General features: G+C 39.2%; 1 protein-coding gene across 1 annotated transcript in view; it reads left to right on the top strand.

The window, feature by feature from the left end:
- The window catches only part of manba (mannosidase, beta A, lysosomal), a 55,210-nt gene that overhangs the window by 30,631 nt on the left and 7,248 nt on the right, over positions 1–17,331 (top strand). Inside the window, exon 12 of the mRNA XM_080751461.1 lies at positions 1,623–1,841. Within this exon, the coding sequence (XP_080607587.1) occupies positions 1,623–1,841 (219 nt within the window). The remainder of the gene's footprint in view (positions 1–1,622; positions 1,842–17,331) is intronic.

Raw genomic sequence — 17,331 nt, 5'->3', positions numbered from 1 at the left:
TACACATTTTTCACATACCGTGTCTGCTACTAGAGCCTGCCTGCTAGCCTGACACTCAGCCTGAATTGACATTTCGTTTCACTCCATTACTCAGTCTGAGGTCGCTCCCCCCCAAGGCGATTGCAGGGATGGGCGTTGCCAAAAAGAGGCAGTCTTCAGCGATTGGTTCACCGTCTGTCCAACACATGACATAGTGTTGTTATGTGTGGCTGGCTAGAGGCTAGCCTGTTGCTTGCTGGTGCTACTTACTAACCAAAGAAACAGTCAGAATAGGAGCACTACGAACTAGGAATCAAACACAACATAACATGCCTGCTACTGGTGTTTCATAGCGAGATCGATACGATCGCATTTTACCGCGATGCGCGGTACGGTATGGCGGCAGCGCTGGTGTACTTGGAAACACACATGAGTTCTGGGAAACCCCCACCCACGCTGATCACAAGACGCTGATTCACGACGCTGATTCGCCGTACAGATTTTCAAACGAGGCAGGCCCTCCTCAATGAGAGCGATGCTAGACCCCTGAATCGCCAAAACAAAAAATGTAAAGGGGTGTGGCTAGCGATTCAGGGTCTGGAACTAGGCTACCTGCCTGCTTGCTCAGGGGATGAATTTAATCTTGACCTTCAGGCCAAAATTTGTGTCAAACAAGAAACGCTTGTGTCTCACTTAGACACAGGATCTGTAAATGTCTCAATAGAAGAGCAGAGAGACAAAATACAACCACCCCAATTGTATACGTTATATTACATATTTACTATATATAAATATATACCAGTAAGACACCGTTGCCGAAAAGCGACCTCGTCTTGGCCATCTGGCCAGTGATGTATATCGGACCAGTATCGGACCCATATATGGAGAGTGGAGACCCCTGGTACCCATAGATATTCACAGATATGGGCTTATTATTGATGACATCAGGGATCTTCTTACAGTATATGTGCGTAAAAGGGATTTGGTTCCCCTGGCATCACAGGGATCTCCATATCTCCTTATATGGGCATAAACGGGTTTGGTTCCCCTGGCATCACAGGGATCTCCATACATGGGCATATAAGGTGTTTGGTTCCCCTGACATCACAGTGATGTCAGAGCATGATGTCAGAGCGTGAGAGTCAGCGTGATGTCAGAGCGGCAAACCCATAGACCGTAAAAAAGTGTACACGGACGGACGGACAGACAGACAGACACGGACATCATGTGCCGTCTCTCATAGTAAACTTTGGACGCAATTACTTTTTATTCATACAAAAAAAGTTATATAGTGCCGCTTTAAATAATGATTAAAACTACCAACAACGTGCATACCATACTAATGCAATTATGTTACATATTACATATTATATATAATATTACATATTACATACATAGGGCTGTCACGATTACATTACTGACATATTTGACAACTTACTACTTAAAAAAATAACATTGATAGTGGAAATAGCTGATCTACACTATTTCTGAAATTTTTCAACATTCACGATTATGACGATTGACAAAATAATTGCGATAATGTCAAATAATCACGATTACACGATTATGTAATAATTGTGACAGCCCTACTTCTGATGATTTGTGACGGTGAACAACACACACACACACTCTCTCCCCTGTAGGAGGATGAGAGTCGCCCCTTCCTGGTCTCCAGCCCGACCAACGGTGCCGAGTCTGAGCAGGAGGGCTGGGTGGCGGCCGACCCCTACGACCCTCACTACGGAGACGTCCATTTCTACAGCTACACCCTGGACTGCTGGGACTGGACCACCTTCCCTCGCACTCGCTTCGCCTCCGAGTACGGGTTCCAGTCCTGGCCCTCCTTTTCTACCCTCAAGAAGGTACGCGCTTACCCAGGGGTGTCACACCACATTCTGGGCCCTGGGTATAAGGATTCACTGCGGGGCCCCCTGTGCTTTAACTATTGAAAAATAGCAGATATACAAGCTCACAGCGCGGCACCGAGTGCCGCGCTGCGAGCTTGTAGATCCGCTATTTTTGAAAAATCATGAAAATCTTTGAATATTTCAAATCCTTCCGATGTTTTCGATGTCAGTGGAGCTCAAACCTTTTCATGTGCAGGACCCCCAAAATTACATGTATTTGGCCACGGACCCCCATCTCAAAATATTTAGTTCCAGGGACCACCCAGAAGCAAAATTTGAGTTACAAACGTTTGCTTTGAAAATACATATATTCAAAGATTTGCACACATTTTTCACGACTTTTTCAAAAATAGCAGATCTACAAGCTCGCGGCGCGGCACTCGGTGCCGCGCTGTGAGCTTGTATATCTGCTATTTTTCACTGGTTAAAGCATTCAATAATTCTAGGCCTAAATGGGTTAATAGATTTTAAAATAAAAATGACACTTTAATTAGGGTAATTCTGGTACGGATCTCGCTCATTAGAGCCCTGCTATGGAGCGAATTTAGTGCCAATATACCTTGTGCGTGTTTTAAAAATATTCACACGCGTGTGCATGTTTTGTGCACCGCAAAATAAATACTCACACGTGTTTTAAAAATATTCACACGTATTAAAAAAAAAAATCACACGTGTGTGCATGTTTTGTGCACCGCAAAATAAAACTCACACATATTTTTTGCAATTCACAGTATTTTACAAATCTCATATTTCTACAAATCTCAAACTGTGGATCACAAAATAAAAACACAAGTTGCAAATCTTTTCTGTGGATCAAAAATGAAAACACAAGTTGCAAATCTTTTCTGTGGATCACAAAATAAAAACACAAGTTGCAAATCTTTCTGTGGATTTAAAATACAAGTTGTGAATTTCTGATACAGACCTGTGGATCTGAAAGACACAGCTGTGGATTTACAAAACATGGATCAACAGACCTGTGGAAACACAAAACTTTTGTGCACTTGTGTGGACCAATGGCTGTGGACCTCCAAAACACAGATATTTTTGGCACTGTTCTACTAGGTGAAATGTGAGAATCATTGGCTCGTGTATTGACCAATCACGTGAGGCCATGCCCCCAGGGTTGGCATGGCAACCAAGGGTTGCCATGTTCTCTAAAAAGAGAGTTATCCGGGCCTTACAATCTATAAATGTAGCTATACATGAATATATCCATACATATCTTGTCTTAAAACAATCAGCTAATGGCGTATTGACTAATCCATCATTTTGTATTATTATTTTATTTTATTATTTGATGTTATGTTCTTATTATTATTATTGCATAATTGTTAATATGTGTGTGTCGGCGTTGACATGAGACCTGCAAACCGGATCAACCGGGTCGGTTGGTCAGGTCGGTTGGTTGGTCAGTTTGTGTAATTAGTTTAATAATGTAATTAGTGTAATAGTGTACTAGTGTAATAGTGTAATTAGTGTAATAGTGTAATTAGTGTAATTATTGTAATAGTGTAATTAGTGTACTAGTGTAATTAGTGTAATAGTGTACTAGTGTAATTAGTGTAATTAGTGTAATAGTGTACTAGTGTAATTAGTGTAATAGTGTACTAGTGTAATTAGTGTAATTAGTGTAATAGTGTACTAGTGTAATTAGTGTAATAGTGTACTAGTGTAATTAGTGTACTAGTGTAATTAGTGTAATAGGGTAATAAGTGTAATAATGTAATAGTGTAATTAGTGTAATAGTGTACTAGTGTAATTAGTGTAATTAGTGTAATGGTGTAATAGTGTAATTAGTGTAATTAGTGTAATAGTGTAATTAGTGTAATAGTGTAATAGTGTAATTAGTGTATTTAGTGTAATAGTGTAATTAGTGTAATAGTGTACTAGTGTAATTAGTGTACTAGTGTAATTATTGTACTAGTGTAATTAGTGTACTAGTGTAATAGTGTACTAATGTAATTAGTGTAATATGGTAATAAGTGTAATAATGTAATAGTGTAATTAGTGTAATAGTGTAATTAGTGTAATAGTGTAATAGTTTACTAGTGTAATTAGTGTACTAGTGTAATTAGTGTAATAGTGTAATTAGTGTACTAGTGTAATAGTGTACTAATGTAATTAGTGTAATAGTGTACTAGTGTAATTAGTGTAATAGTGTACTAGTGTACTAGTGTAATTAGTGTAATAGTGTAATTAGTGTACTAGTGTAAGTAGTGTAAGTAGTGTAATAGTGTAATTAGTGTAATTAGTGTAATAGTGTACTAGTGTAATTAGTGTAATAGTGTGCTAGTGTAATTAGTGTACTAGTGTAATCAGTTTAATAGGGTAATAAGTGTAATAATGTAATAGTGTAATTAGTGTACTAGTTGCGACCGTAGGTCGCAGTTTAGTTGCGACCGTAAGGTCGCAGTTTAGTATCAAAACCTCCACCGGCCGTCCGTCGGTCGGTCGGTCGGTCGGTCACACGTCACACCTTTGCCCTGCTCATATCTCCGCATCAGTATGACATCACACCACATGTGTACACAAACCTTTGTGTACGTTGCTGTGGCAACAGTCTGTTGTTGCTGGTCTGTTAGTGTACGTTAGCAACCACCTTAGCAACCATGGTTTTACCCTAGCAACCAACTGTTTACCCTAGTCTCAATATATTGAATCCACTTTCACAATGTAAAGTCCAGTTCAACATTTCAAACACCAAAAATGGTAAAATACCAAACAATACAGGTTCTCAGGGTTCTTGAAGATCAAGAGTCTTGGTCAAATACTTCTGTTGGTTTCTGCACTGATCATTTATACAATTCAGCTGTGTTTGCTCGTGTCATCATGATGAGGTCATAAATCAGCCATGCCCAAATATAGATTTTACGGGTTTACATGCTTACTCAGTTATTCGTTATGTGAAAGTCCTATGACGTCTATGATATCTGACATCATCATACATACATTCCCTTTTATGCCCATAAATGGAGATCCCCTCTGTAGAACCAGCCACTGACATCACTGTAATGTCAGGGGAACCAAATCCCTTTTATGCCCATATATGGAGATCCCTGTGATGCCAGGGGAACCAAATCCCTTTTATGCCCATATATGGAGATATGGAGATCCCCGTGTTGCCAGGGTAACCAAATCCATTTTATGCCCATATATGGAGATCCCTGTGATGCCAGGGGAACCAAATCCATTTTACGCCCATATATGGAGATCCCTTATGTCATCAATATTAAGCCCATATCTGTGAATATCTATGGGTACCAGATGTCTCCATATATGGTTAAATGGTCCGATATACATCACTGGCCAGAAGACCAAGAAATGGTGCAACCTCGCCCTTTGCTTTTCTCCCTTAGGCATCTTACTGGTAGGTAGTTTAATGAGGAATGCAGTATGGTGGTAGGTAGGTAGTTATGGCCTTTGATGTAAGATTTTCACTTTCTAGGATAACTATATTTGCTATTCCCAGATGATGCCCTTTTAGGGTACTCCTCATGCCCATATATGGAGATCCCCAGGCTTTACTAATTAACATAAGTTTTATGCCCATATATGGAGATCATTGACCCAATGTCATCAGATATATGGGCATAAATGGACACAGGCAAACTAGATGGGCTGTATGGATATCCAGATGTGTGATGTAAGTGTTTTATTCCAAATGTGGCACCCCACAGACATATTTCCAGAAACAAAATCCCTTTCATGCCCATATATGGAGATTTCTGATGTCATCAATCCCAGGCCCTGTAAAAACATGGTTGCTATGGTAAACAGTTGGTTGCTAGGGTAAACAGTTGGTTGCTAGGGTAAGAAAACATGGTTGCTATGGTAAACAATTGGTTGCTAGGGTAAACAGTTTGTTGCTAGGGTAAAAAAAACATGGTTGCTGTGGTAAACAGTTGGTTGCTAGGGTAAACAGTTGGTTGCTAAGGTAAAAAACATGGTTGCTATGGTAAACAGTTGGTTAGTAGGGTAAACCTTCAATGATTTTGACATCTTGTTACTAATCTGTCGGTAGATAATGCTGGTCTTATATAAGGGTCATTTGTGTACGGTGTGATGTCATACTGATGTCAGCAGTGTGACAGGAGATAAGCGACCAACGGTCGCTTATCTCCCGATTAGGGAGTCTTACTGGTGTAATTAGTGTAATAGTGTAATAGTGTACTAGTGTAATTAGTGTAATAGTGTAATTAGTGTAATAGTGTAATAGTGTAATAGTGTACTAGTGTAATAGTGTAATTAGTGTAATAGTGTACTAGTGTAATTAGTGTACTAGTGTAATTAGTGTACTAGTGTAATAGTGTAATAGTGTAATTAGTGTAATAGTGTACTAGTGTAATTAGTGTAATAATGTAATAGTGTAATTAGTGTACTAGTGTAATTAGTGTAATAGTGTAATTAGTGTAATAGTGTAATTAGTGTAATAGTGTAATGTAATTGTGTACTAGTGTAAGTAGTTTAATAGTGTAATAATTGTAATAGTGTAACAGTGTAATTAGCGTAATAAGTGTATTAGTGTAATTAGTGTAATTAGTGTAATAGTGTAATATTAGTGTAAACGTGTAAAAGTGCAATAAGTGTAATAAGTTTAATAGTTTTATAGGGCTATAAGTGTAATAGTGTAATAAGTCTAATAGGCACCGGGAGAAAAGAGTTTGATGCATTGGCACGTTGTGGACCTCCTTTGAGTTAATATTGATGACATCAGGGTTCTCCATACAGTATATGGGCATAATAGCGACAAGGACGGATTTAATTTGCAAGTGTGACTCACGTCACGTCAACCACACAATATGTCCATATATGGGCTGAAATGTAAATTAATATTAATGTTAAACAAGTATGGATCTATAAATCCATAATTAAAATAAGACAAAGAGACCAAAGGACTATATCTTAGATTGCTGTATTTTAAGAGAGCAGACAAGGAAGACAGACAGTGAGCTGCCATCCGGGTGGCAGCTTTCTAAATCTCTCTCTCCCAAAATGGAAGTTTAACATGTATATAAAGAGTACAGTTATGACAGTAAGAAGTCGTGGGACTCATTCATTTGTTCCCAGATCATAACAAGGAAGTAACAAGAAGACAGTGACACGTAGTTGGTAATTTTCCACATACACAGTATATCATGATTTCGTAGCCAGGGCAACCAAAGTTACTATGACCTGTAATCTTTAGCCTGAACCTACAGTATCCGACCAATATATTATATGGTCATATGAGCCTCATACACAAACATAGAATTATGTATCATAATTCTTATCTTATCATGGGCCTTCCCAGATATGGGCTTAATATTGATGACATCAGGGGCCATATATGGAGTGTGACATGAGGCGTGGCGGACGAACGGACGGACATGATCTGCAGATTTTCAAACTAAATGCAACCTACAGTCGCAATAATTGCGTGATTTGCATCGCGGCGTATAAACATATGTAACTGCATAAGCCAGAACTTGCTAACGCTCTGAACTAAGGCTAATGTTGTTGTTCTCATAGACACTGAGGACGATGTGCAGTGCATGGCGTGTTTTGACACAGGGCTGTCACTTAAGACGTCTGTGAGGGCGTGCTTTCTGTACATTCAAGGGGTGCAGCCTCCAGACCAAGTTCGGTGGCATTTGGAAGCAAGCACCTGTGACCATTGTCAATAAAGATCTCAAAACCATGAAGATCGGTGAACAAATGCTATTGGCCGGAGACTCCCGGAGATTCTCTGGCTAGTGTATCCTGCCGTTCTGCTCCGATGATTTACACTTTTACGTTATTAACTATTACACTATTACACTATTTACATTATTAATCTAATTACACTATTGCACTAATTACACTATTACACTATTACACTAATTACACTATTACATTATTAAAATAATTACACTTTTGCAATAATTACACTATTACTTTATTACACTATTACACTAATTAATTACACTAGTACACTATTACACTAATTACACTAGTACACTATTACACTAATTACACTAGTACACTAATTACACTATTACATTATTACACTTATTACCCTATTACACTAATTACACTAGTACACTAATTACACTAGTACACTATTACACTAATTACACTAGTACACTATTACACTAATTACACTAATTACACTAGTACACTATTACACTAATTACACTAGTACACTATTACACTAATTACACTAATTACACTAGTACACTAATTACACTAATTACACTAATTACACTATTACACTATTACACTATTACACTAATTACACTATTACACTAATTACATTATTAAACTAATTACACAAACTGACCAACCAACCGACCTGACCAACCGACCCGGTTGATCCGGTTTGCAGGTCTCATGTCAACGCCGACACACACATATTAACAAATATATGTAATAATAATAATAAGAACATAACATCAAATAATAAAATAAAACTAGAAAAGAAAATTTCGAAGAAATTTTAAGTGTGCCTGCAGCTCGCTACCTTGTATAGCAGTTGGTGTTAGCATTAGCATTTTGCATTAACATTAAAATCATTATTAGAAGTTTTTACATCAGCATTTTTATCATTAGCTTTAACATTATTTTTTTTTGCAGTATCATATTGTTTTCCCTTTAAACATTAGGCATTTGTTAGCATTTGTTAACATTATAATTTTTCCCCTTTAAACATTAGGCATTTGTTAGCATTAGCATTTGTTAACATTAGCATTTTTAGCATTACCATTAGCATGTTGTTAGCATTTGCATGTGTTAGCATAGCATTAGCATGTTAGCATTAGCATATTTGTTAGCATTAGCATTTGTTAGCATTTGTTAGCATTAGCATTTGTTAGCATTATCATGTGTTAGCATTAGCATGTGTTAGCATTAGCATGTGTTAGCATTCGCATTCGCATTTGTTAACATTAGCATGTGTTAGCATTAGCATTTGTTAGCATTAGCAAGTGTTAGCATTAGCAAGTGTTAGCATTAGCATGTGTTAGCATTAGCATTAGCATTTGTTAGCATTAGCATTTGTTAGCATTAGCATTTGTTAGCATTAGCATGTGTTAGCATTAGCATGTGTTAGCATTTGTTAGCATTAGCATTAGCATGTGTTAGCATTAGCATGTGTTAGCATTAGCATTTGTTAGCATTAGCATGTTTTAACATTAGCATTTTTAGCATTAGCATTTGTTAGCATTAGCATGTGTTAGCATTAGCATGTTTTAGCATTAGTATTAGCATTTGTTAGCATTAGCATTTGTTAGCATTAGCATTTGTTAGCATTAGCATGTGTTAGCATTAGCATTTGTTAGCATTAGCATTAACGGTTAGCCGTTGGGATTGTGGGACCACCCACCGAGTTTGTGACAAGTAACGTGTTGGGAAGTGGAGACATGGCTGTTTAAAGCCCAGCCAATAGGAAGGCAGAGGGGGTGGGGCTTAAGCATTTACAGATAGTTCCTATTTGCCATGTAAGTACACACAGCGAGTTTCGAGACAGTACCATGCTGCAAACTGGAGATAAAGCTGTTTAAAGCTAAGCCAATAGGAAGATAGGGGCGGGGCTTAAGAGGGGGCGGGGCTTAAGTAATAAGTCCCTATTGGCCGTTTAAGTCCAGACACCAAGTTTCAAGACGGTACCATGCTGTGAACTGGAGTAGTGGCTGTTTAAAACCCAGCCAATAGGAATACAGAGAGGGCGGGGCTTAATCAATTACAGCTCATACCTATTGGCCGGAAAAAGACCAAAGTTGTGTGTGCATTTTAAGTTTAAATCACGTTGCTAGGCAAAAGTATGGCAGAGTTATGTGGCACCACAGTTTCTGGGTTTTTTTCGGAGTCCCCCATTCAAAGTCAATGGGGGTTTTTGCGCATAGTTTTTTACGAATTACGTTGCCATGGTAACGCGGATCGGAAAGAAAAGTAATAGCACACCATTCCCGGGCGAGCCGCACATTTTGATATATATATTGCGGGGGTGGCGTAAATCGTGCGGCAGTTATTACGTGCCGAAATTTCAGGCGTCGTTTTTTGCGAATTACGTCGCCATGGTAATGCGGATCGGAAAGAAAAGTAATAGCACCCCATTCCCGGCCGAGCCGCACGTTTTGATGTATATATTGCGGGGGTGGCGTAAATTGTGCGGCAGTTATTACGCGCCGAAATTTTGTGGCGACATTACTTACTTAAGTATGGCGGATTACAATAAGTGTTTTGCCATTGCATTGCATGGCAGGCACACTTAATTAACAACAATAAAACCGGTCTCTCAGTGTTAAACATAAAGTAGCAATAAAAATCAAATGAACAACAATAAAACCGGTCTCTCAGTGTTAAACATACCATTTTACAAAGTGCAAAAACTAAATAAAAGGCCGATAAATACTTTTCCCCACCAACTTCCAATTATAGTATTATATCTATTCTGCATCTAGCATGAGGCAACATGTTTAATCAGCTGTGTGTGTGTGTGTGTGTGTGTGTGTGTGTGTGTGTGTGTGTGTGTGTGTGTGTGTGTGTGTGTGTGTGTGTGTGTGTGTGTGTGTGTGTGTGTGTGTGTGTGTGTGTGTGTGTGTGTGCGCGCGCAGGGGGGGGGGGGGGGGGTTGTTTGGCCCTGTTACAGATGTTGTCCAAAAATCATGCAGATCGGTACACAGTAACTCTTTAGCCATTAAACGAAACGAGTATTTCTTACATTGATGCTCCTACATATTATCATTAAAGCACCAGTTAAAGTTACTTTCCATCCCTCATATACTGTGTGTGTAACAGGTTTTTAGGGGAGAGTTGTTACGACTCTATGTTCGGATACCTCTTTTCACCAATACAGATTTGAATGTCAGACACAAATGACTGTATAAAATATATTCCTTTTATTACAATATCTAGATAAAATACAATACAACAACTCAATGCAATAAAGGGTACCCTTTTCAAAACAATAAAATGCAAGCAACCTATTCAATTCATCAATGCAACAACAATAAAACAACAAGCAACATTTGATATAAAACTGGGGGAGGAAAGGGGCAAGGCAAGGTTCAAGAATACCGACAGTTCAGTCCGGTTATGACTCCTGTCCGCGTTTTGCGTCTCGCCACGGAAGTGACGAGGCGCACAGTGTAGTTCAGTCCGATCCGCAAAGTCCAGTGCGGGACCTCCGCGTCGCCGCTCGCCGGCGTCCTGCACGGCCGTGCACGCAGCCGCTCCGCTGTAGGAGGAGGAGGAGAACGGTACAATAAGTGACAGCCCTTTAAGCAACCGGCACTTTCAAACTGCACAAACACACGCACGCTGGCGTGATCACTTTCCTTTATGAGGAGTAATGTAGGCCCATCAATAAATCTCAGCCACTGCTGCTCTGCCCGTCTGCCGTCGTCACGTCACTCGTCTGGCCCAGCAACACCTCGGACACACAACAGGACTCGAATCACTCTCCACAATAGTGCTCATAAAGAGCCTTTTAAACACGCCAGAGATGGAAAATAGTTACTTTCCTTTATCTGGACAATAGAGAGCGTTGAACACTGCAGATATCATCGGTGATGGGAACTGGAGGAGACGGTCGGACTCACGGCTCGGTGAGGAGTGAAGTTTGGTCTGGTCCACAGGTACAGCGTGGAGAATAGAAGTTCTTGCCTACGACAATAGGGAGAAGAGAAGCGGCCACAGAGTGTGACCGACGGCAGCGGCAGCAGGAGTCTGTCTGGGTGGTGAGAGAGCTCGAGATAGGAACTGACGTTGCTTTTATTTGGGCGTGAGTTTTCACTGGCGAATGAATGCCTTGCTTTCTGTCCCGTGTCATGATTCTCTGCACACCGCTCTGTCGTCACACCTGACAGGTAAGGAATATACTGTGGCATAAAAGTTCATTGTCCATCGCTGTCATAGCGCACAGTACACGTCAAAATATAACACAGAAATCAATAAACGATAATCAAAATCACAGCAAGCTATAATAACTCACAATATAAAATAACAAGTCAGAATGCTTAACATTGGCCTGTGACACTTAATGGCATTCATCCTATGACATGTGCACAGTGACACTTGTTTTATCAAAAACAAAGTAGCAATAAAACTCAAATGAACAACAATAAAACCGGTCCCTCAGTGTTAAACATAAAGTATCAATAAAACTCAAATGAACAACAATAAAACCGGTCTCTGAGTGTTAAACATACCATTTTACAAAGTGCAAAAACTAAATAAAAGGCCGATAAATACTTTTCCCCACCAACTTCCAATTATAGTATTATATCTATTCTGCATCTAGCATGAGGCAACATGTTTAACCAGCTGTGTGTGTGTGTGTGTGTGTGTGTGTGTGTGTGTGTGTGTGTGTGTGTGTGTGTGTGTGTGTGTGTGTGTGTGTGTGTGTGTGTGTGTGTGTGTGTGTGTGTGTGTGTGTGTGTGTGTGCGCGCAGGGGGGGGGGGGGGGTGTGTTTGGCCCTGTTACAGATGTTGTTCAAAAATCATGCAGATCTCTGTAGCCATTAAACAAAACGAGTATTTCTTACATTGATGCTCCTACATATTATCATTAAAGCACCAGTTAAAGTTACTTTCCATCCCTCATATACTGTGTGCACAGTGCACACCCCATGACCCACACACACTGCACATCATTTCAGAGCTCACATCTTTGAACGGGTAAGGGCTTATTCAAAATTAACAATGACGTGTTTCACTCCCTCCCAGTACTGCTGTAGGGTTCTGGCACCCCGCCGGTACTGCGTCCGCAGCCGCTTCAGCCTCTCTTCCAGCAACCTCCACTTCCTCTTTTGTCTGGGTGGGCGGTCACCGCGCTCTGCCATCCCACACACCGTCTCCAAACGGCGTTGTTCGTCTTTCAGCTTTCGTATGAAGACCCAGATGGAGGGATGGTGTTGGGGGAAGCCTGCATTCCATCGGTGATGGAAAGCTGAAATAATCATAGATGTGTAATTACAACACTAGAAGAGAAAATTTCTAAGAAATTTTAAGTGTGCCTGCAGCTCGCTAAGTCTGTGCAACCTTGTGTAGCGGTTGGTGTTAGCATTAGCGTTATTTCATTTGACGCAACCCGCGTGTCTGTATGACAAACGGTTCACGAGATCAAGGGTCACTTCCTGTTTGGTGAGGGGCACTTCCTGTTTGGCGAAATAGGCCCCAATTAAGGTCATGGACGATTAATGAATTAAAGCTGCAAGCAGCGATGACCAGGCCCTCGCAGCTCTACCCACGTCACAAGGCCAGCAGCCAATCAGAAACCAAACAGGAAGTCAGCCATTTCGACTAATTAGTGGCGTTTTGGAGCATTTTTGGCCGTTATCACGGGTCGCACTTTAACGACAGTTTTTTGAGAAAAAAATGTTTTGTGAGAAAAAAAATTTGAGAAAAAAACTTTTTTGAGAAAAAGAAATTTTGAAAAAAAAAATTGTGAGAAAAAAAAATCTTGAGAAAAAAAAATGTGAGAAAAAGAAATGTTGAGAAAAAAAAATGTTGAGAAAAAAATAATTTTGAGAAAACAATTTTGAGAAAAAAAAATTGAGAAAAAAAAATTTTTGAGAAAAAAAAAATTGAGAAAAAAATGTTTTGAGAAAAAAAAAATTTGAGAAAAAAAAACTTTTGAGAAAAAAAAATTTTTGAGAAAAAAATTTTGAGAAAAAAAAATTTTGAGAAAAAAAATTTGAGAAAAAAAAATTTTTGAGAAAAAAAATTTTGAGAAAAAAAAAATTTTGAGAAAAAAATTTTTTGAGAAAAAAAAATTTGAGAAAAAAAAAATTTGAGAAAAAAAAAATTGAGAAAAAAACATTTTTGAGAAAAAAAAATTTTGAGAAAAAAAAAATTGAGAAAAAAAAAATTTGAGAAAAAAAAATTTTTGAGAAAAAAAAATTTTTGAGAAAAAAAAAATTTTGAGAAAAAAAAATTTTTGAGAAAAAAAAATTGAGAAAAAAAAATTTTGAGAAAAAAAAAATTATGACACCAGCCGCGAGTCTGTACGACAAACGGTTCATGAGTTATAGAGGCACTTCCTGTTACAGAGGGGGCGGGGCTTAATCAATTACAGCTCATCCCTATTGGCCGGAAAAAGACCAAAGTTGTGTGTGCATTTTAAAGTTTAAATCACGTTGCTAGGCAAAAGTATGGCAGAGTTATGTGGCGCCAAAGTTTCTGGTTTTTTTTCGGAGTCCCCCATTCTAAGTCAATGGGGTTTTTGGGCGTCGTTTTTTGCGAATTACATCGCAATCGTATCGCGGATCGGAAAGAAAAGTAATAGCACACCATTCCCGGCCGAGCCGCACGTTTTGATGTGTATATTGCGGGGGTGGCGTAAATCGTGCGGCAGTTATTACGTGCCGAAATTTCCCCCATTCTAAGTGAATGGGGTTTTTTGGCGTCGTTTTTTGCGAATTACGTCGCAATGGTAACGCGGATCGGAAAGAAAAGTAATAGCACACCATTCCCGGCCGAGCCGCACGTTTTGATGTATATATTGCGGCGGTGGCGTAAATTGTGCGGCAGTTATTACGAGCAGAAATTTGCAAGAACATTACTTACTGACTGACTGACTGACTGACTGACTGACTTAAGTATGGCGGATTACAATAAGTGTTCTGCTATTGCATAGCAGGCACACTTAATAATAATACAAAATGATGGATTAGTCAATACGCCATTAGCTAATTGTTTTAAGACAAGATATGTATGGATATATTCATGTATAGCTACATTTATAGATTGTAAGGCCCGGATAACTCTCTTTTTAGAGAACATGGCAACCCTTGGTTGCCATGCCAACCCTGGGGGCATGGCCTCACGTGATTGGTCAATACACGAGCCAATGATTCTCACATTTCACCTAGTAGAACAGTGCCAAAAATATCTGTATTTTGGAGGTCCACAGCCATTGGTCCACACAAGTGCACAAAAGTTTTGTGTCTCCACAGGTCTGTTGATCCGTGTTTTGTAAATCCACAGCTGTGTCTTTCAGATCCACAGGTCTGTATCAGTAATTCACAACTTGTATTTTAAATCCACAGAAAGATTTGCAACTTGTGTTTTTATTTTGTGATCCACAGAAAAGATTTGCAACTTGTGTTTTCATTTTTGATCCACAGAAAAGATTTGCAACTTGTGTTTTTATTTTGTGATCCACAGTTTGAGATTTGTAGAAATATGAGATTTGTAAAATACTGTGAATTGCAAAAAATATGTGTGAGTTTTATTTTGTGGTGCACAAAACATGCACACACGTGTGATTTTTTTTAAAAATACGTGTGAATATTTTTAAAACACGTGTGAGTATTTATTTTGCGGTGCACAAAACATGCACACACGTGTGAATATTTTTAAAACACGCACAAGGTATATTGGCACTAAATTCGCTCCATACCCTGCACGGGGCAAAAAGTCCACAGCCCGGTCCTCCTAAGACACGACAAGGTTCTGCGATATAATAAGCCAGAGTCCGACAAAAAACAAATTATATTTGATTGCATTTTTTTTAAATGAAAACTAAAAAAATTGAAATCGAAAATCGACTTTTCAGAGAAATAAATCTGGATTTTATTTTTAGGCCAAATCGAACAGCCCTACCGTGATGCCAATCCATGGGTGCTGCAGAATAATCAGATAATATTTGGAATTCATCAATATCACTTCAGTAAAACAGACCTGAGCTGCAGCACTGTACTTGAGTTCTTTTTCCATCCACCCCAACTCTCTTCACCAAAGATTGCCAATCTACAAGCTAACAACGCATCACGTTGTGACGCTTTGTGAGCTTGTAGATCGTCTGTTTTTGGTGAACCTTCCTCCAGAATAGGGATGCTGGGGTTCACAAGTGTTTTAACGTCAGTTATAAAGTTATTTTCAGTCAGTGCTGATGGAAACCTACCGTAATATGATATAAGATTCTAAAAAAATGAACAGCGTATGTCAGGGCGGCCATGGATTAAAGTGTTATTTACAGAAAAGGTTTGGAAACCTCTGGTGTATAGGCTAGTCAATCTAAGGTTTGACCCAAAAGAAATTGCAATTGTAATGGTTCAAGGTTTTTTATGATCCTTAGGGTCATCCAAATAACATATTAAAAGTTGTGAATTATATATTTAGTGGATCAAGGTAAATTTAGGGGGTTCAAGTTTGGGTCCATTCACTACTATACAGGAAAAAATAGACCCCCCAAAAATCTTCTTTAAGTAGCATGTGAGGGGTCTAACTAGGGGTTTTTCATGGTCCTGAATCCATTACAAGCATTCGTTTTGCACAAAAAACATTCGTCGGGTTAAAAACGGACACCACAAAACGGAGCTGACCCCAGAAAAGTGATGACTCATCACTAAACCATAGTTCTATGGGTCCGTTTTAGCCCAAGGAATGTTTTTCGTGCAAAACAAATGCTTGCAATGGATTCAGAATCATGACAAACCCCTAGTTAGACCCCACACATGCTACTTAAAGAAGATTTTTGGGGGGTCTTTTTTTTCCTGTATAGTAAGTGAATGGACCCAAACTTGAACCCCCTGAATTTACCTTGATCCACTAAATATATAATTCACAACTTTTAATATGTTATTTGGATGACCCTAAGGATCATAAAAACCTTGAACCATTACTATTGCAATTTCTTTTGGGTCAGGCCCTTTTTTAGCTTAGATTGACTGGCCTAGTATGCTGTGTATGCATGCATACATACATGTCACCTTTCCCACACGTGTCCACAAGAGGGTGCTGCTGGTCAACTATGCACACCTCTACAGTGTGTTGTCTTGTTTCACTCAGGTGTTTCCCCTTCTTCTTGGAAATCTCAACCTTTCAATTTCCATTTGAGGTCTATAGTGGAAACATTTCACAGGATGTGTCTGAAAAGGATTTGTTGCTGGTCTTGGTCATGTTTTAGGTTTGTTACCATGAAGTTCATTCACGTAAATAATCCACAGTCATCCGTGTCATTCAGGTGATAGTCAGTACCTCCCTGCATTCCGATGTGATTTGTTAAAGTACGACTTCACCCATTTGAACTCATTTACTGCCCCAACCCGAGGATCCCGAGAAAAAGCAGTTGGTCCAGGCCGCCGCGTCCGAGAATTTAATTTGATTTCATTCATATAAAACAATCAAAGGTCGGATCGCTTTTTTAGGGGACGGGACAGACAACACGTTCGACCGTGCTGTCAAATCCCCTGCATTCACTTCCTTGTTTACGCAGCACCGCTGCTAGTGTGCAGTACACGTGTGGTGCATGAGCCGTGCACCATTGTGCACGTTAAAAGGTGAGAAAATGGTGGCACGGAAAGACATAGGACACCATTTTTGGTGGCAGGGAATGTGTAAAGTTGTTTATTTACCTCTTTTGTAAAGCGACTTGGGGTACCTTGAAAAGCCATATATAAGTCTGTATTATTATCAGGGTTCCCACGGTCATGAAATTCCTGGAAATGTTTTGAATTTAGGAAAAATATTTTACCAGTAC

This window comes from Nannobrachium achirus, assembly GCF_963921795.1.
Source record: "Nannobrachium achirus genome assembly, chromosome: 20".
Classification (NCBI taxonomy): domain Eukaryota; kingdom Metazoa; phylum Chordata; class Actinopteri; order Myctophiformes; family Myctophidae; genus Nannobrachium; species Nannobrachium achirus.
The sequence above is the reverse complement of the archived record's forward strand: the minus strand, read 5'-3'. Positions and strand labels throughout refer to the sequence as shown.